The sequence below is a fragment of the Leguminivora glycinivorella genome, chromosome 26 (assembly GCF_023078275.1).
Source record: "Leguminivora glycinivorella isolate SPB_JAAS2020 chromosome 26, LegGlyc_1.1, whole genome shotgun sequence".
NCBI lineage: Eukaryota > Metazoa > Arthropoda > Insecta > Lepidoptera > Tortricidae > Leguminivora > Leguminivora glycinivorella.
The window spans coordinates 5,046,352-5,067,767 of NC_062996.1; the positions used below are offsets into that span (position 1 = coordinate 5,046,352).

General features: G+C 44.5%; 1 protein-coding gene and 2 non-coding genes across 3 annotated transcripts in view; 2 read left to right on the forward strand and 1 right to left on the reverse strand.

Moving 5' to 3' along the window:
- Positions 1–21,416, forward strand: part of LOC125239769 (poly [ADP-ribose] polymerase tankyrase) — a 42,625-nt gene that overhangs the window by 9,962 nt on the left and 11,247 nt on the right. Inside the window, 14 exon segments of the mRNA XM_048147442.1 lie at positions 865–1,072; positions 1,558–1,702; positions 2,584–2,692; positions 3,483–3,574; positions 4,750–4,896; positions 6,481–6,604; positions 7,404–7,523; positions 7,526–7,540; positions 8,649–8,802; positions 10,477–10,545; positions 16,670–16,835; positions 17,882–18,027; positions 19,558–19,628; positions 20,734–20,969. Of these exon segments, the coding sequence (XP_048003399.1) occupies positions 865–1,072; positions 1,558–1,702; positions 2,584–2,692; positions 3,483–3,574; positions 4,750–4,896; positions 6,481–6,604; positions 7,404–7,523; positions 7,526–7,540; positions 8,649–8,802; positions 10,477–10,545; positions 16,670–16,835; positions 17,882–18,027; positions 19,558–19,628; positions 20,734–20,969 (1,802 nt within the window).
- LOC125240154 lies at positions 5,509–5,623 on the forward strand. The gene has a single exon (XR_007178587.1). It is a non-coding gene; the product is annotated as a U5 spliceosomal RNA (small nuclear RNA).
- On the reverse strand, positions 19,917–20,033 carry LOC125240153. The gene has a single exon (XR_007178586.1). It is a non-coding gene; the product is annotated as a U5 spliceosomal RNA (small nuclear RNA).

The following is a 21,416-nucleotide window of genomic DNA, read 5'->3' on the forward strand; positions in this document are numbered from 1 at the left end:
TGTATGAGTATTTTTGTCGTAAAAATAAAATATATAAAGAAATAACCTACGATCTATCGTACTTCGTAACGCGGAGCGGAAATATAATGAAATACCTGACGATGCGATAGATATAATAGGATGAGTGACAGAGTATTTCAGTTACGTAGCACAATGACCATACAGTTAGCGGTATATTTAATGGAAAAGATTAACTATTCGGCGAGAAGTGACCAAAAAATATGTTAGCGCTTTCACAACATACTTATGCGGGAAATTAATTTATATGACAATAGCGGGCCTTCAAAACGCTACGAAGGATATGTTTTTGAATAATTTAGCTTCGAAATAAATGGACTGTATAAATTTGAATATTAAGTAAATTACGACACAAAATACTTGCTTGCACCTTGTTTAAAAGGAAAGAGGAAAATGCCAACGCCTACCTTTATAGCTTTTCTTCTAGGTCTTCTCAGCTGATCAGCTTTTCCAAAACTCCCTTCAGCAATCGGCACAATAGACGATACACTTGTCCACAACAGTTTTTAGGGGCGCGTTAATATTTATCACATTTTTGATATTTAGCCATGCGCAGGCTGTTAGCCAAACGGAGCTTAGACGGGGACTGATCGAGGCGAAAATTGCTTCTCGAATCGCGGCGAGTGAGACAGATATACTCATCTCACGTGCGTTGGCAAAGGATAGGTGACTTGGAAGGGTGAGGTGATTCGCAAGTACCTACATTTGAAAATATTAATATAAAACTACCTTAAATGTAAAAATAATAAATTTGGAACTCAACAATTGCTAACTGGTTTATAACTTTATATTATTTGAACAATAGTAACTATTTTTAACTGATTTTTCTTCTTACAAATATTACAGGTGAATACTGCGCAGCGGAAGTTCTGGAAGCAGCACGTTCAGGTGCCGACGAGCGTCTAGCAGCTCTCCTGACACCACTTAACGTGAATGTTCACGCTGGAGATGGCCGCCGATCCACACCTTTACACTTAGCTGCTGGGTATAACCGAGCTCGGGCGGTGAGGTTGTTACTACAGAGAGGAGCGGACACACATGCGAAAGACAAGGGGTAAGTATAGTGTCTTTATCATGCTTGCGTTATCCTGGCATGGCTCATGGGAGCCTGGGGTCCGCTGTGACAACTAATCCCAAGATTTGGCATAGGCAATAGTTTTTACAAAAGTGACTGCCATCTGAGCTTCCAGCCCAAAGGTGTAACTAGGCCTTATTGGGAATAGTCCAGTTAATTTCCTCAAGATATTTTCCTTCACCGAAAAGCGACTGGAAAATATCAAATTTCGTACATATGTTTCGAAAAACTCATTTGTACGAACTCCAGCACTTATTCAGTAACATAGACGTTTGAAGACAAATTTTCAACTAGATATAACTCGGTCTAGAGATACTTTAATAGGATCTGTCTCAGTTAACTGAACATATTCAAAATATGCACAAAATAAGTCACATTTATAATTAAACTTCCGCATTAACATTTGCCAAGTGAGAACAGCTTAGCCGAACATCTGTTGCTCATTCAAGAACTATTTTTTCCAGTGGCTTGGTGCCTCTTCACAATGCCTGCTCTTACGGGCACTACGAAGTGACAGAGCTATTAGTTCGAGCTGGTGCTGACGTTAACGCTACAGATCTCTGGGCTTTCACGCCGCTACATGAGGCGGCTAGCAAGGCCCGGTTAGAGGTTAGTAGCGACATCTAGTATCAAGTAGATGTACGGGCACTAGGAAGTAACAGAGCTTTGGTGCTGACGTCAACGCTACAGATCTCTGGGCTTTCACGCCGCTACATGAGGTGGCTAGCAAGGCGCGGTTTGAGGTTAGTAGCGACATCTAGTGTCGAGTAGATGAAAATAAATTCCGGCCCCAGCTGCCGAAGACTTTAGCCTTTGTTTTTAGTACCTATATAATTAATTTCCTTTTCCACGCAGAACAAGCTAGTACTTTAGTCGTGGACACCTGCGGGCGTAGTACACTACATGGATAAACTTTATCGCTTAGGTGCGTCCCTATCGCACTTACAAATAGTTCGAAAAGGACGGCCTGACTTTATATCGTTTTTCGACTCCCGAACTGTTATTCGTCATTTACAGGGTCGTGCATAGATCTTTAAATCCCTACATAAAAGTCTATTCCCCAAAGCCCGTCCCCGCCGGTTTCCGCGCACGCGCGCAGTAACGAAAAAATTTAAAACGCATTGTTGGGCTCTGTAACCATGGCAGCGCATTGTTATAACGATACTGCGCGCGTGCGCGGTAATCCGGCGGGGGATGGCGTTGGGCAGTGCAAAATACAGGAAACAGTGTGAATTTCACGAAAGTTATTCTACAAAACTATTAAAAACGAAGTGCATGGTCGTAGAAAAAGTATTGTATGCAACGGTGTCTAACTGAGTCAAAAAATACTCGTGGCGTCTTTATTAACAACTTCGTTTTTGACCTCCTTTAAATGCCTGTTGCATAAAATACTGTTATAATGCGACCATGCTTGCCTACCTGGCCGTACTTTGTATGGTATTCAAAACATCAGTTATGACAGAAAAGTTATTTTACATTATTTTTTCTAGGTGTGCTCGCTCCTGCTAAGCGAAGGCGCAGACCCTACTTTACTGAACTGCCACGGCAAGTCCGCTTTAGATGTAGCACCCACCAGGGAATTGCAGGAGAGGCTAGCATGTAAGCGTCAATCAGTCATTATTATACATATGTATAATAGGGCATGGCATTATGTTTAGTCCGTCAGTTAGATCGTCCAAAAATACTAAACACGTATTTTTCGCTTTTTCTAATTAATGAAAAAATACAAAGATATAGAGCGTCAAAGTTCCGGATTGGGGGGTTGTGACGTCACTTCTAAGTAAAAATTGTACTTAGGCGTGACGTCACGCGAAACTTCAACGCACTGTAAAAAAGAAAAAATAAGTGTCTAATATTCTTTGATAATCTAACTGCCTGACAAATTAGTTTTTTTTAGTCGTCTCGCCTATTATCTTAGTCTAAGATGACAACTGGCATGCTATAGCTTTAATTAAGTTAAGTATATCACTTTACCGAAAGATATTTGCTTTATTTTTGAAAATACGCAATAAGGAAGGATACACTGGAAGATTAAGACAGATTTTCACTGCAACTATTGTAGGTACAGTTAACCAATTGGAACCCTAGGCCACTGTAGAACTATGTCATAGTGACGTTATAAATCAGATTGTAAGAAATCTCTTACTGCTTGTCATTTTGACATGGTTGTAGAGTGGCCTAGGGTTCCAATTGGTTGACTGTACAGTATGTGTGACCAAGACAGAAAAAAAATGTTCGAATAAAATGTATGTGACTTGACAGTGATAGCAAGCAGCTACAGTGGCGCCACCTAGTGTGATAACATTGCAGTTTTCCTTCTCATTCTCCATAGATGTGTTATTTGTTAACTGCGAGTCCACAATATCAGTATTTTGTTTATTTTTTCCAGTTGAATACAGAGGGCACTGCTTGCTAGAAGCATGTCGTTTAGCGGAGCCAGCCAGAGTAAAAAAACAGCTATCATCACTCAACAATCAACCTGTAAGTTTTGACATAGCTATTAAATACTGAAAAAGCATGATGACTCTTAAGTTATTAGTCTTTAAGTTATAAATAGTTCTAATTTGTTCAAAACCGAGCGACACTACGCGACGTCGACGCGGCGTCAGGCTTTCCGCGAGACGCTAGATGTGGGGGGACCCATAGGCCGAGCCGTCTCGTGTAGGAATTGACGCGCGAAGGAGCTCGGTCTACCTATGGAAATATGCCCGAGGCATTAGTTTGGCCGAGACACGTCTACAGAGGTCACTATTACTCGCGCAATACATATACATACAACCACGCCTGTATCCCATAAAAGGGTAGGCAGAGCACATGAAACTGCTCAAGGTTGCCACTCTTGGTAAATAAGGGGCAGATTGCCAGCCTCTCGCCTACGCATAATTTAACATAAATAAAACAAGTAGGGAACAAATCAAATTATATTTTTGATTTGTTCTTTTTCAAGTAGTCACACTACACCGCTACGTTACATTAGCCGCGTAAGCTAAAGACCCGGGTTCGATTCCCGGCTCGGCCACCAGTGCATAGTGACTTTTGGTAGGCTTGTGCCGTTTCGTTCGTTGATCGGAGCGCTCCGATCTCGTTCAGTCGCTCACACGAACTAGTTCGCTCTTTTAGGTCTTTTGCTCATTTAGTTCAGCCAGACCAGCGACCGTTGCGGTCGGAAAGATCAGAACGAATGGGATCGAATAGTGTCAAAATGATACGAATAGTCCACAGATAGTAACATTCCGGGCCGAAAGGTTGTAAGTAACCGAAGTTTAATATGAAAACTTGACTTTTTTTGTTGCTCTGCTAAGTAGCTCTCACTCTCGGTCGGCGCAGTCACACATTCGTTCTCGATCCAAACCGCTCGCGTTCGCCGATCCTGTACTGAACTAAATGAGCAAAGACCGATTCTCAGAGCACGGAAAAATTCAGTTCATTTCGGTCATTGATGGGATTTTATTCCTAACAGTTCATAGTTCGTGAACGACACAAGCCTAACTTTTGGGGTCATAATGAACAACTTATATTATGGAACCAATGCTGAAATCGCAAAAAAATTGGCTGTTGCATACATATATTTCGACTGTCATAATGCCGCTCATTTCTATCTACAGACCAACCCCTATAGACATCCATTACATATGAATGTTGTTATTATTTTTTAGATAAATCCAGAGTCTTCCTCATCAAGCCCAGCGCCGTCTACATCCACTCCTTGCACAGTGGAAGCGTTGGCCAACTTCCAGCACCTCGCCTCCGGTGATCGGCCTCTCCACGCCGCGGCCGGCAGCGTCTACCCCAAGAGAAAACAGGTCAGTACAAACTACAAACATTTATACATACAAATCATTCCTTATAAAATACTTAGTCTTTAAGAATAACCACTGTACACTTATGTTATTCATAGTAAATTATTTGTATTTATTTGTAATTATACAGCAAGTAGGCCACAAGGGCTCTTTTACACGTCAATGGCACAGTATAATAAAAAGTACTATACAGTATGGCCACTCACGCTGAAAGAGCCGCCCACCCGCTCTCGGTTACCTCACAGTTACCGCCTGTCAAGAACGCGATCAGTCGACCTGTCTTATCTCACTCATACAGGCATGGTACGCGTTCACCTACACGAGCTTAGACTGTGTACGTAGGAACGCGCCTCTTTCATATATTTGATCGCCAGTGTCCGTGGTGTGCTAACAAACTGTCATAATTTGGACTTTGGACTTACATAAAAAAAAATCAAATAAATATGTTTGTATCCTTTTTTAATTAGGTACTTAAAAACTGAAATACAAAACATAAGTATTACTTTAGTACCTGAATATCCCGCTAGATGGCGCTGTAACCTCCGCAACAAATCCTACATCGCGGTGTTAAGATTTTTCTGCGAAACATGGGGTGGCGTGGACAAGGATGTTTTGTTACTCTGGTTTCCCTTCAAAACGAATAAATCTTTCGCCTTTTACTAAAGATTTCCGTGGAGGGGAACACTCAAATGAGTCTATTGAAATTTTTTATGCCCTGCGCAAGCGGGGCTTATAAATTATGAAAGTTGCAACTAATTATGATACTATTGTAACAAAGCTTTTGCAATAGATTTATAAACAGCGAGAGCGTTTATTGAATCTGAACGAAGCAAAGGTTTCTCGTTACGCTAGGGATTCAAAAGTAGAATCCTGATCGTAGTGTTAACGTCCAAGGGATTCCAGTGTTAACGCCCAAGGTAAAAGTAATTTTGCTACCATGTTGTTTACACATACTGTTTTTCACATCATATTTAAGGAAATTGATATATAATAATATTTTATAATTATATAAGTATAAAAATGTGTCCTTGAACGGAAAGTAACACTTTGCTCCCTCATATCAGGGAGGAAAAGCGCCACTTTGCTCCCTCCTAGCAGAGAAGAAAATAACCCTTTCCAAATTTGTGATATGGAAATGTATTTAACAAAAAAATCTGCCAAATTATTTTTCAAAATATTTCAAATGTTGACTCTCGAGTAGTAACGACGTGCTTGCTTACTATTCAAGCCTAGTAGGCTTTTTAATTGGTCTAAAAATTAATTAAGACTTCAATATAAACAAATCGTGTGTGGAATGTCATTGTAAAACTTGTCAGAATATTTTATAGCTGACTAGCTTTTGCCCGCGGCTTCGCTCGCGTTAGAAAGAGACAAAAAGTAGCCTATGTCACTCTCCATCCCTTCAACTATCTCCAATTAAAAGTTCACGTTAATTTGACGCTCCGTTTTTCCACGAAAGACGGACAAACAAACAGACACACATACTTTCCCATTTATAACTATTAGTATGGATATTGGGCCCCTGAGTTGTTTGACTGTGGTGAAGAGGTATTTAACTATTTCTACTGACACTTAACATTGTTTCAGGTGATGGAGATGTTAATAAGAAAGGGCGCCAGAGTTAACGAGAAAAATAAAGAAGGACAGACCCCTCTACACATAGCTACAGAGCATTCTCATTTAGACGCTATGGACCTTTTGCTACGGCACGGTAAGTCAAAAATTAGCTAAAAATTATTAGCAATTAGCTAAACAATATTTGATTTTTGGTGCGTTTTGTAACATTTTTTTCCCCTTTTTTTTCATTTTCTGTTTTTTATTATTCTGTGCGAGGTTACTAAAAGGGGAACGAAAATTCAATTTTTTTTGCGCTACAACGCACCGTTTAGGAGATACAGCCATTCAAAGTTTTTATTTTCCAGTATTTATTTCATACCATGTTTGAGAAAAGCACTATACATACCTCGGCGGGAAATGGGGTTGCCCGCCTCAGACCTATCCTCAGTCTATATGTCTTCGGCCTGCAACCCCTTTTGTCCCGGCCTCTGTAGTAATGTACTATTAGTATGAACTTGCGTACGCATGCGTTTAGCGTCGACGACGCGTAAGCGTCTTTATACTAAAGAGCGATTTTTGGTTGCGCTAGAACCGATTCCTGTCGATAGATTTGGTAAGTAAGAGTCTTGTAGTCAGATTTAGTGTCTTTCCATTCCCCCGACGCAAAAACGTCTGGGTGTTATAAGTTTGACGTGTCTGTCTGTCTATCTGTGTGTGTGTCTGTCTGTGGCATCGTAGCTCCCGAACGGATGAACCGATTTAGATTTAGTTTTTTTTGTCTGAAAGCTGAGTTAGTCGGGAGTGTTCTTAGCCATGTTTCATGAAAATCGGTCTACTAGTCACGGTCGGGGTTTTTTTTTAAATTTCTATTTTGTGGTTAGGTTAGGTTATACAGTAAATTTGTTACCGTTCCGTTTTCTAAAAATATCTTGTATGTATTTGTTCTAATGCAGGTGCGAAAGTGAACGCGATGGACGGGCGAGGCATGAGTGCGCTGTCTTTAGCAGCGCGTGCGGACGCGGCGGCGGCCTGCCGGTTACTGCTGGCTTGCGGAGCTCACGCTCAGAACCCAGCTACCCTGCACCCATGGGTAAGAATCCCGATTACATAGATCAGTAGAGGACAAGCTTTGGGGGCCAAAATATGACGAAATTGTAGAGGCGGGTCTGATTTACATAAAAATTGCTTTTTTACTACACTACTGGCCATATCACACTATTTCAAAGGAGCGACGGCGGGCCCGCGGGCCTTACTTTGCCTACCACTGATTTAGATGGATCTTTATGGCTCATTGGAGGCAGTTACCAGTGCTACTATGCGAAAATGGTATTAGAAAAACGTCTCAAAAATTTTTTTTCTGCCCGAGAACGACAAATATAACCTCGCCACACAAAAGGTGACATAATGGAATGTATGCCTGATGACAGATAACGTGGCCACTCGACTGAATATATTTTGTTTACTTAATTCTGTTTTTTTAACGTGACAACGTCTAATAACTCGTTACTACGGGCTGCATGTACGAAAAAGTTGACGTCATTGTCCCGTTCCGCAAGCGAGAGCGCGGCACGAACGAGAGAGAAGCGTGATCGGCTCGAGCGATCGGCTCAGTTCGGTTCGTGATGCAAATATCTCCCTTCCACTCGATCAGCCTAGCACAAAAGATGCACGTGAACTGTTTTCTTCTAATTTTTATAATTAAAGTGAAGTGAAATGTTATTGTGTTAAATACAACTGCGGCAATATTAGGTAACATAATATATAAGTAATTCTTGCATTTAAAAATCTCATTGTTTCATCTATACTACTGTAATGTTTGACGTTGCGTTGTTACGTCAAACTACCGTCCGTAAACCGACTTTAAGCCTCCGCCACACATAAAGCGTTTTGATAGCGTAGCGTTAGCGGAGCGCAATGATAGCGGTGCGCCGGCGGAACGCTGGCGTTCCGCTCGCAATCCGCGCGCATTCCGCTCGAAATCTGCGCTCGTTAGTTCCCGCCGGCGTCCGCTCAGCGCAACGCCAGCGTTCGTCCGGCGCACCGCTATCGTTGCGCTCAGCTAACGCTCCGCTACCGCTCCGCCTACGCTATCAAAACGCGCATGTGTGGCCGAGCTTTTACAGACAACCAATTTTTTGTCAGATACTTAAAGTTGATTTTCAAACGTTTATACCTATAAATTCAAATATAACTTTCAGACGCCTGCGCAAACGCGGCGGCCCTACGTCTTCTAGAAGCAGCTAGAACGGGCGACGTGGAAGCGGCGCGAGCGGCGTTAGACGCGCGACCGAGACTCGTCAACTGCAGGGACGTAGACGGCCGGCATTCCACACCGCTACACTTCGCAGCCGGGTACGTACAGACAGAGACACACACAAGTGAGAGAAAGAGAAAGAATTATTTAATGAAACTATAGAAGAGAAACAAATGATAAGAGTCTTCTAGAAGCAGCTTGAACGGGCGACGTGGAAGCGGCGAGAGCGGCGTTAGACGCTCGACCTAGACTCGTCAACTGCAGAGACGTAGACGGCCGGCACTCCACCCCGCTACACTTCGCAGCCGGGTACGTACAGACAGACAGACGAACAGTCACTAGCAGCGCGACCACGACTTATATATATACTGCGCTTATATCACGACAGCATATAACTGCGACTCGCTAACTGCAGAGATGTAAGCGCAGTCTCACGTGGGACAGGTCATCTAAGAATTATCATAGCATGGCTGCAGCGAGTGGAGAATATGCTACTTGAAAGTCTCTTATATTATTAATTACTGTTCATCATCATCCTCCTTGCTTTATCCCGGCAATTGCCACGGGTCATGGGGGCCGAGGTCCGCATTGACAACTAATCCCAAGATTAGGCACTAGTTTTTACGAAAGCGACTGGCATCTGACCTTCCAACCCGAAGGGTAAACTAGACCTTATTGGAATTAGTCCGGTTTCCTCACGATGTTTTCCTTCACCGAAAAACGACTGGCAAATATCAAATGACATTTCGCACATAAATTCCGAAAAACTCATTGGTGCGAGCCGGGGTTCGAACCTGCGACCTCTGATGATTATTAATTACTGTTCAGTGAACCGAAAAAAATATTGTCATATTTTCTTATGACTTGAAAACAGCAAAAAATATTTTTTAAAGTATACTTTTATGTAATCAGGCAAAACAATATCAGCCATGTCCTCTGGAGAGTATCGGTGAATGACGACACTACAGTACACTTTAAGAATGAGGCATAAAGGTCATTATGTCAGTGATTGATTCATTCGACATGAAGTTGGTTCGTTTATTATGACGTCACTACACGGCCGACAGCGTTTTCTTCTGCCAAAATTACAAAAAAGTACTTACATTTTAAATTAAAAATACGTTGTCATCGTACATACATACATACATACAATCACGCCTATATCCCATAAAGGGGTAGGCAGAGCACATGAACTACTCAAGTTTCAGTGCCACTCTTGGCAAAAAGGGGTTGAAAGAAAACGAAATTGTGACATTGCAGTGACAGGTTGCCAGCCTCTCGCCTACGCCACAATTTAACCCATATCCCACAGTCGACTTCTACGACACCCACGGGAAGAAAGGGGGTGGTGAAATTCTTAACCCGTCACCACACGGGCACGGGTTGTCATCGTACACTTTTAATATCCAAGATCAATAAATATTGGTTTACTGTGTCAAATATTACAGAAGACAATAATTTCTTGTGCCAAATTAGATATAAGTCTATTAGCCTATTGGAGTACACGGTGCTACGATCAATTCAATGTGAGACACTCACGGCTCAGCCACGACATTGGTCTAAGCGCGGCAGCGGTGAGCGGCGGCCATACATTGGAGCGAGACACAGCGATGGGACTTTTCATTCGCACGTATGGCTGCCGCTCACCGCTGTCACGCTTAGACCAATGTCGTGGCCGGGCCGTCTTAGATACACATTCTGTAATCAAAATACATTTTAAATATCCTAATGTAAACGTGTTCTATTATTAATAATATTATATGTTGTTACAGGTACAACAGATTACCACTTGCTCAACTATTACTACAAAGAGGCGCCGATGTCCACGCAAAAGACAAAGGGTGAGTGCTCGGATACTCTTTAAAAAGATACCTCAATGTACTGGTTTTTCGTAAAACTCTTTTGACTATTTTTAGTATCTTAGGGCCATTTTTTTCAAAGTTGTCCACCCCACTTTTTTTTTGATTTGGAAATTTTTATGTGGTTTTCATTCAGAATCGCGAGCTCTTTCAATCCTAATAGGAGAAAAAAAGTGTCCCAAGGTTTTTTCCCGTTCCGTTACCATTTTTTCATACATTTTGTATGGCGGTAACGGAACGGAAGGTTCGAAAAAATGTATGGAAATCTTGGGACATTTTTTTTCTCTTATCAGGATCGAAAGACCTTGCGATGCTGACTATTAATCGCGTAAAAAATATAAAAATTTTACCTTCCAATAAAATTGTTATTATTTTGCCTGGTATATCCGAGGTCTTATATAGAGAGAGTACGTCGTAGACGTCGCATCGGACCGATAGATGGCGCCATCGTTCGTTGTAAGTCGCTCCGGCGTCACACCGCCGCGATGTTGGTAGTCCCGTTTTCCCCACCTGCAACATAAGGCTCCTACGCGCCCCGGCCCGCCACCAGCCACCCTCATTGTTGAGGAGAAGTGCCGACGGTATATTAAGCCTACCAGGAAGGCATCACTCAGACCTCGGATATACCAGGCAAAATAATAACAATTTTATTGGAAGGTAAAATTTTTATATTATTTGTGCCGTTTGTATATCCGAGGTCTTATATAGAGACCTGTTTATTATCTCCTGGTGGCGAGTCAGCTGGCGCGCAAGCCTTTGGTAGCCCTATTGGCATAGCATAGAAGAATAAGTGAATCGGTTGTTGAACCGATTTGACAGATGTATCAGTCGAAATCGCCTGCGATCCGCGAATATCTCGGTGCCAGAAACGCCTAAAGAGATTTTCGTGATGACGTTTAGCTTTAGTCAGCGAATAGTTAGAGAAATGACATTATTATACATTGTAGGCGAGGCTGACTTGAACAAGATACAAAAACCTTAGATACACTTTTATTATTAACAGACACGTTATTTTATCAGGTTATTATAAACCCAATTTCAGACACAAAGTGTGGAAATTAACTGTAAAAGTAGTGTAACTATCTGTACTGTAGCAGGGTAACGTAATTGATACTGCTTTTGTCAACCCTTCGTAAAAATTATCTAAATCAATATTAGCTTTGATATGACTATTTAAAGTCCAACGTCTTACGTCCATATCAAACACAGAAAAAGGTCATCACTCACGCGCCCGAGGGCTATTTGTTACGATACTGGTATTTTCGATCAGACTATTTCGCGTCAAGCGAGCGCGGTTACAAGCGAGACTCCTGAACTCTGAACTCTTTTTAGTGAGGGCATTTGAGGATACTGATCGCTCGGTAAAACTAGCCTAGAAGATGAAAAGTACGAGCGCTGTCGATTGCTACTACACTGGACGGAGGTATCAGTCGATTTCTTCAAGTCAGTCATTGACTCTTAGGGTAATCCATTACCTAATCCAAAACCCGATGCGACGGATTTCTACTTCGTGCAATGAAGGTCGACAGTGTAGACTGAGAGGTGACGTCCGTGTCGCATCGCTGGTGGTTGCTGAACACGTCGTGGTAGCAGGTCAAGGGGTGAATTAAAACACCGCCACACATGCGCGCTTTGAGAGCGTAGGCGGAGCGCAATAATGGCGGTGCACCGCACAAACGCTGGCGTTGCGCCCAGTGGGCACTAGCGGGAACTAACGAGCGCGGATTGCGAGCGCAACGCGTGCGGGACGCGAGCGGAATGCGCGCGCATTCAGCGCGCTGATAGCGTAGCGTTAGCGAAGCGGAATGCGCTTTATGTTTGGCGGAGGCTTAATACGTACCGTTGTACGGCGTAATGCAGGGCTCTCGCAGACGAAGAGGTACGATGACGGGCGAAGCAGAAGAAGGCGAGGTCACCGAAGGTCACTTACTTGGCTCCCAGGGGGTGCATACTGACCTCGTACGACAGTCTGTTGGAGTCAGCAGTTACTGTCGTAGTTACTCGTAACCGCTTTGTACAATATTCCGATTATTTAAGGTCTTATCGGGCTTCAAATGCAAGCAAAACAGGAGCGATTGGCCTACAGCTATCGGCAGCTGTACGAGGTAATGCTGGAAACCAACCTCCCTCTGTAGACTACGAAAGTTGTGAAATTGATGAAATCAGGTTCTACGATTGAATCAAGCTCTATATTAATTCAGTATAGTCGAGCCAGATGATAACTACTGAAGTCCTCCTGAGTTCCTGGCCCCTTTCGCTTTGAGCTGGAATCTCAAGTTCACTAAGGCGAAGCGGGTTTATTTTTCCCAATTTGTTTATTAGAGGCTCGGCGAATAAGTTAATCTCTCGAATGGACAGGGGGCGCCACAAGCCTCCGGGAAATCGTCGTGTACTTGGAACCCCCGCGGCCAGATTACCGATCGGTTTTGGTGTCCGCCCGGTAAACAGACGCACTCTCAGGATGCAGCACGCTGGCTCGAATTCAGATCTGGACATTCTGAAAGAGTTTTTTTTTTTTTTTTAATTCCGCAAACCTTTACGATGTCTTTGACCTACACAATGAGCGACGTACAGGAATCACAGGGTCGTCTCGCGAGGCGCCTCTCCGATTAGATAGCTCGCGAACATCGTCAGGACACCCTCGCAGCAGTGCGGCTCCTCGTCCGGTTATTGACGTCTTACCTCGTTCAACTATGGGTGGCCAAGCCACGATAGGACGTAGCATCTTTAGAATTTATCTGTTCTCACTTCGGCGACGGAGGAGTCATTGGTCAAAATAGAGTGTAAATACTGTCGAAGTACTTCACGGGAACTGGAAAGAGAAGAGTGGATACCATAGTGTACGGGATGTCAGCTGATAGCGGCGCCCGGCGTCACATTGGAGGGCAGTATCAGCCTGGTCAGCAACAGAGTCTGCAACGATACCGTAGCAGACGGAGCCCGGATATGGTCGTGGCACCATTGTAGGGGAAGACAGTGCTCGCGGTGAGCGTGACATCTTAGGCGCGACGGGCGTTATCAGCGTGGCGGCTAGCAGTACCAAGGGACCACATCAGCAATCTTACCAGCTTGTCACTGCAGCAGACGATGTTACGTTCGGCGGTGAGATTGAGACGGCCGTCGTCAGCTCGAAAGGCGTCTTCGATGCCCCTGTCGCGTCACGCAGTATCGTGCTCGGTGGCCCTCTCGAGGTCGCCGCCGTCAGCGCGGGAGGCACCGGCGCCAGCATGACAGTCAGCTACATCGGTGAACAGCATCAACAGAGTTCGCGGCGTCGTCACGGCAAACGCGGCAGGAAAATTAGCGACGCCTTCGCGGCAGCCGCAGTATTGCGCTCGGTGGCGCGATGAAGGTCGCCGCGTCTGCAATCTTACCTCGTGCGATCGAGGCGACATCAAGGCGCCAGCATCAGCGTGTCGGCCGACGACACCGGTGGAAAACTTCAAGTAGCTTGCGGCGATGTCACGGCAGACGCAGCAGAAGGATTGCGACGCCTGTGCAGCGGTTAACAGTATTACGCTCCGCATCACCACTGAGGCTTGTCACGGCAGACGAACGCTCTGCATCACCATCGAGGCGCCAGCATAAGCGTGGCGGCCAGCGATACTGGTGGACAGCTTCAGCAGGGTCGCGGCGTTTTCACGGCAGATGAGCGCGCTGCATCACCTTCGAGGCGCCAGCATAAGCGTGGCGGTCAGCGATACTGGTGGACAGCTTCAGCAGGATCGCGGCGTTGTCACGGCAGATGAGCTCGCTGCATCACCATCGAGGCGCCAGCATAAGCGTGGCGGCCAGCGATACTGGTGGACAGCTACAGCAGGATCGCGGCGTTGTCAGGGCTGACGCACGCTCTGCATTACCATCGAGGCGCCAGCATAACCGTGGCGGCCAGCGATACTGGTGGACAGTCAGCAGGATCGCGGCGTTGTCACGGCAGACGAACGCTCTGCATCACCATCGAGGCGCCAGCATAAGCGTGGCGGCCAGCGATATTGGTGGACAGCTTCAGCAGGCTCGCGGCGTTGTCAAGGCAGACGCACGCTCTGCATCACCATCGAGGCGCCAGCATAAGCGTGGCGGCCAGCGATACTGGTGGACAGCTTCAGCAGGATCGCGGCGTTGTCATGGCAGACGAACGCTCTGCATCACCATCGAGGCGCCAGCATAAGCGTGGCGGCCAGCGATATTGGTGGACAGCTTCAGCAGGCTCTCGGCGTTGTCAAGGCAGACGCACGCTCTGCATCACCATCGAGGCGCCAGCATAAGCGTGGCGGCCAGCGATACTGGTGGACAGCTTCAGCAGGATCGCGGCGTTGTCACGGCAGACGAACGCTCTGCATCACCATCGAGGCGCCAGCATAAGCGTGGCGGCCAGCGATATTGGTGGACAGCTTCAGCAGGCTCGCGGCGTTGTGGCGGGGGCAGAAGGTGGCCGCGCTGGTAGCCTGCATATTGACGACAGATCACTAACGGCGCGGCGCTCGCGTCGGGGCAGCAGCTGTTCGGCGGCACCGCAGAGATGGCCATCGTTAACGAGGAGGCAACTTCTACGCAACTTCGGCGGCGCCGACGCGGCGGACAACACTGCCGCGGTCAGTGGCGCTATCGCAGCGCTAACAGTAAGTTCCGGCGCCGACACGTGGCTTGGGGCCTCCGCACCGAATCGGAAACCGAACATGTGCTCACCCATTCGTCGGAGAAATTCAAACCTCCTTGGAGCGCGGTATTCCTCCACCGCGCCCTCCGCCGCCGCCGCCGCCGCCGCAGCCCGCAGGTCGCGCAGCCCGCGGTCGCGAAGCACGTGGTCCCCGGAGCACGTGGTCCCCGGCGGAGCAACTTACCTACGTTACCGCTTATATTCTCGCGCGAAACTTTTAATACGCGGATAACACTTCCTACTTTAGTCTCGGAAATGCGAATAGTTAAAAAAGAAAACTGATTAACGGTAACGATTTTTGCAGCATGGAACTTTCTTACGAAAAAGTGGGTAGAATCATAAAGCACCGCTCGTTCATTTCTATCGTGAGAACCCTGAAAGACGAATAATGATCGCTAGCGAGGCATAATATATCTCATTATTCAAGAAGAACGAGCGTAAATTAAAAGGGAAGAAAGAATTGACGGTGAAAATTGAAATTGAAAAATTTCATAATTCCGAAACGTTATAAGCCACTTTTTAAATAAAAACACGAATAACTCTGGTTTGACCAGGAGTAACAAGGAAATAGAAACTAAAAGATTAATTTCGAGACACCATGCTGTAAAAATGTTCGAACGGAATACGCGACAACCGGTCACTTCGGCGTTCGACGAAACAATGTGGGTGGCTGGTGGCGGGCCGGGGCGCGTAGGAGCCTTATGTTGCAGGTGGGGAAAACGGGACTACCAACATCGCGGCGGTGTGACGCCGGAGCGACTTACAACGAACGATGGCGCCATCTATCGGTCCGATGCGACGTCTACGACGTACTCTCTCTATATAAGACCTCGGATATACAAACGGCACAAATAATACCCATGTTACAAAAAAGTGGGGTGAAAAAAAATGGCCCCTTTATATCAGTTTAGTTTAGCACTGCTTTTGATTTCTTCAATATCACGTTTTCGTATAGGTCTTTTTTGACTAAAGTGAATGCATAAATATCTTATAATCACAAAATTAAAAAAAAAAAAACCCCGACACAGTGGACCGATTTTCATGAAACATGGCTAAGAACACTCCCGACTAACTCGGCTTTCAAACAAAAAAAAATCTAATTCGGTTCATCCGTTCGGGAGCTACGATGCCACAGACGGACACGTCATACTTATAACCGTACATCGGGGTTTTGGGAGCGGGAATAATTTACACTAGCCCAAAAATGGTGAAAACGATAAAAGATAAACATTACTTTAACATTTCTAGGTACATTTGGAGCCAGTTACATAGTTAAATATATATTTCAGTAATTCAAATGACTATAAACAGAGTTACAAATACACGAATTCATTCCCGCTACCAAAACCCCGATGTATACTTATAACATCCCGTCGTTTTTGCGTCGGGGGTTAAAAACGCTGACTACAATGCCATCTAGCGGCTTGAAAAACAAACTCTTTATTTCAGCGGCCTAGTTCCCCTCCACAACGCGTGTTCGTACGGGCACTACGAAGTGACGGAGCTGCTGGTGTCGTGCGGCGCCGGCGTCAACGCGGCCGACCTGTGGCGGTTCACGCCCCTGCACGAGGCCGCGGCGAAGGGCAAGGCGGATATCGTGCGGCTACTGCTCAAGGTATCAATTATTTTGTAACATTTTTGGTTAGAAGAAACCTTACAATTGCGACGAAAGATAGCATTCTGGAAACGAGAACTTTAGAACGATCGAGTTTAAAAAATATTATTATGAGCCTATTGTATGTGGTCCCATGTGGTGACGGGTTGAAAATTTCACCACCCCCTTTTTTCCCGTGGGTGTCGTAAAAGTCGACTGTGGGATATGGGTTAAATTGTGGCGTAGGCGAAAGGCTGGGAACCTGTCACTGCAATGACACAATTTCGTTTTCATTCAACCCCTTATTTGCCAAGAGTGGCACTGAAACTTGAGTAGTTTCATGTGCTCTGCCTACCCGTTTATGGGATACAGGCGTGATTGTGTGTGTGTTCTACTGTTGGGCATGGACCTCCCCTTCTATTCTTCCCGGTCATGAGCTATAACTGGGCAGTGTGTCAAAAAAGATTCCAAGTTATCTGACCATCGCCGGCGAGGCAAGCAGAGTTAAAAAAAAACTGATAATCTTGCGAACAGGATGTTTGACTTTCAACGAGTTAAATTATCTTAGTATAATGAGAGTTAAATTGTCCACCAAAAAGTCCACCTTTGACTGAGCATGGATGCCATCTAGTGATCATGTATCACATTTCCCTGTTATGACTATACATATATTTTCTCAAACATGCAATGAAATATTGTCTTTACGTTCCTTAAAATGGGCTGGGAAGTATCGCTTTCTGGGCGCAACAACTCGAGAGGACTGTAAAGGGATTTCATATAATTTTTTAGGCCTAGGCCTGCAAAGTAACTTTTTTTTATAAAATATTGTCCTTTAGAGTATTTTTTTTATTTCATTGTATGTTTGAGAAAAGCACTATACATGCCTCGGCGTGAAAACGGATTCCCGGCCTCGTATCCCTATCCGGCCTCGCTCGCACGCTCGCTCGGCCGTATATACCCACTTGGCCGGAAATCTTCATTTTCCCGGCCTCTGATGTAATGTACTATTCCTGGATATACTAATAGTTTTTCAATTTCGACATGTTCATAATCCGTTTCGTTTCCAGCACGGCGCGGACCCGAGCCGACGGAACCGAGACGGCCTGACGCCCCTGCAGCTCGTGCGCAGCGGGGACGCCGACACGGCCGACGCGCTGCGCGGCGACGCGGCGCTACTCGACGCGGCCAAGCGAGGCGAGCTGGCGAGAGCTAGGTGTGTATATTTATTTTATTTTATTTTATTTCTTAAGAAACAAACAGTCTCATATTATGACAATTGTTACAGTGTAAATTACTAATATTGTAGACTTACAGTTTCCTTAATTTAACTATCTTAACCTATCAGTTAAAAGTGTTATAACATTCAATATATTGTTTACTGGTGTTTGAGTGGTATCGGTATACATCGCTAAGTAATACAAGTGAAAATATCTATATATTACAAATAGTGTGCTTGTTGAATACATTGTAAAGATAATCGTTTGAAGCTACCAAGTGTTTCGTGAAAAATGTCTAACTCTTGGAATTTTTCATCATAAAGCCTGCATGCTCTCCTAATGAAACCGTTTTTAGAATAAGAAGTACGACTACGAGATATATGAAAGAGGGGTTTTTTCCTACACGCTCGCTCACAACGCCGGGGTACTCGAAAACAAAGGTATATATAGGAGGGGTATATTAAGGCAGGCAAGCCGCGGATCAGATCCGAAGCTTGCCCGGCCGACGAATCCGTACGTGTCATCATCCTCCTTGCGTTATCCCGGCATTTGCCACGGCTCATGGGAGCCTGGGGTCCGCTTTGACAACTAATGCCAAAATTTGGCGTAGGCACTAGTTTTTACGAAAGCGACTGCCATCTGACCTTCCAACCCGAAGGGTATACTAGACCTTATTGGAGTTAGTCCGGTTTCCTCACGACGTTTTCCTTCACCGAAATTTCGCACATATATTCCGAAAGATTCATTGGTGCAAGCCGGGGTTCGAACCCGCGACCTTATGATAGGCTACCAGTGCTTCAAATCCGTACGTGTATGGCTAGCTATTTGTCACGTTTCACCAATAAACCCTACCATCTCCAATTCTCCCTCAATCGCTCAAAGGTTAACTGGAAGAGATCCCTTAGGGATAAGTTCGCCTTTGTACTTGTAATAAGCTCTTTTTCCTGTGTGTTGTATTATTTTCTGGTACAATAAAGTGTTTTACTACTACTACTACTAAACCCTCGAAATGTTTCTTATAATACACATAATAAATACATATTTCAAGGAATATATTAACAAAATAATAGGTCAAACTGAAGTCTTCACGCATTTGACATCTTAACTCTAATATTTCTTTATTAAACTCTCACAGCTAAATGAGAGAAAAAATACAAGCCAAAATGTTGCAAACAAGTGAATAATGTGTAAATACCAAAAAATAAATGGTACTCCAGATGTAGTGCGAAAAGATGTGCCTTCGTATTGTTACTGAAACGTACGAACGTGTCATGCTATTTCAGTCAGTCTCAGTACAGATGTACTGACATTGACTGAACTAGCATGACAAATACGAACGTTTCCCGGAAAAATACGATGGAAACAATGACTACCAGCGACATCTATTATTATCTTATAGAACCGCTGGATTTGTTAAACAGCTTTGATTAATGCTGCATTGAGAACAAGTAAAAAATGTGCCAATAATTGATAAAACATGTGCTGTTTTCCTACCAAAAATCTAAAAATAAAATCACTTGTTGCAGGAAACTAATAACGCCGCAGAACGTGAATTGTAGAGACGCTCATGGAAGGAATTCCACACCGCTACACCTTGCCGGTAAGACCTTAACTCCTAATTTTAGATACCGTAATTAATAATAAATCTCGTATCGTAAAGGATACCTGAATAATTATCCACAAAAAAACGTGCTAAAAGTATGGAACTTAGATAAGGAAACATTTGAAGAATTTGAATAACTGTTTTCATAAAAAATCGATGGACTTTGTTCATCAATATCGATTTACTATTTGTAGTAATGTGATCATTTTGGGAAGAAATCTTTAAATAATTAATTACACAGTTTTTCATTTGTTCTATCTATTTTAACTTTACTGGTTTATAAGCCCCGCTTGCGCAGGGCATCAAAAAATTTCTATAGACTCATTTGAGTGTTCCCCTCCACGGAAATCTTTAGTAAAAGGCGAAAGATTTATTCGTTTTGAAAGGAAACCAGAGTAACGAAATATCGTTGTCCGCGCCACCCCATGTTTCGCAGAAAAATCTTAACACCGCGATGTACGACTTGTCGCGGACGTAACAGCGACATCTAGCGGGACAATCAGTAACTAAAAATTGACCTGCGCCATTTTGTTTTCTATGAATAGTGTGTACGATGAAGAATATAATTCATTTGTGTATTTTTTTAACGCTTAGGCTTATGACGAATCGTAGATGAGAAAACAAACTGTCATTTTATCACGCCAGGTAGCGCCACTGTAAACGCCTGTTTTTACTGTCCAATCACATACATTTTCTAGATTGCTCTGGCTCTCTGTTCGTTGTTATAGCGGGTGCAGTGGAGACGGAGACATCTATCTCTATCTAAGTTTCTAAGTATGTTTAGATATCATTATTCAATTTATTCAATACTAGCGACCCGCCCCGGCTTCGCACGGGTACTATACCTACATGTAAACCTTCCTTTAGAATCACTCTATCTATTAAAAAAAACCGCATCAAAATCCGTTGCGCAGTTTTAAAGATTTAAACATACATAGGGACATAGGGACAGAGAAAGCGACTTTGTTTTATACTATGTAGTGACTAGTATATAATTTAACTTTAACTTAATTTAACTAGTATAGCAATTTCGCTCTTGTAGCGTCTTAATGTAAATATTATCTTTCTCATTCTTCGTATATCACACCTAACTTTACTTCCAGCTGGTACAACAATCTAGAAGTCGCCGAGGCCCTCCTGGAGGCCGGAGCGGCGGTCTCAGCGCGCGACAAAGGAGGCCTAGTGCCGCTCCACAACGCCGCGTCATACGGACACTTGGAGTTGGCGGCGTTGTTACTGAGGGCCGGTACGCCGCCTAACGCCGCCGACAGATGGGGCTTCACGCCGCTGCATGAGGCCGCGCATAAGGCACGGACCCAGCTGTGTGCGTTATTGGTAAGTGACTTACTTTATAGGTCAGAAACGCTCCTGTGACAACATTATCCATAGACTAAGAAGTCTCCATAGGCTACTGTGGCAAAAATCGAGAAAAATACAGCCAAAAAGCTGAATTTAGTATGGCGCGAGTACCAGGGCCTCATGAGTTACAAGGAGGTATCGCTGTATCAGCGACACGGGTCTAGTGATATACAACGCCGCGTCATACGGGCACCTGGAGTTGGCCGCGTTACTGCTGAGGGCTGGCACGCCGCCGAAAGATGGGGCTTCACGCCGCTGCATGAGGCCGCGCATAAGGCTAGGATAGGACCCAGCTGTGTGTCTTACTCGTAAGTATCTGTACTATTACAGCGAGTTTTTCAGGAAATTACGGCACATTTAAGGAAAATAGGCTCGAAGAACAGACTTCCAATGGAAATTGGAATATCACGCTGTTTCCACTGG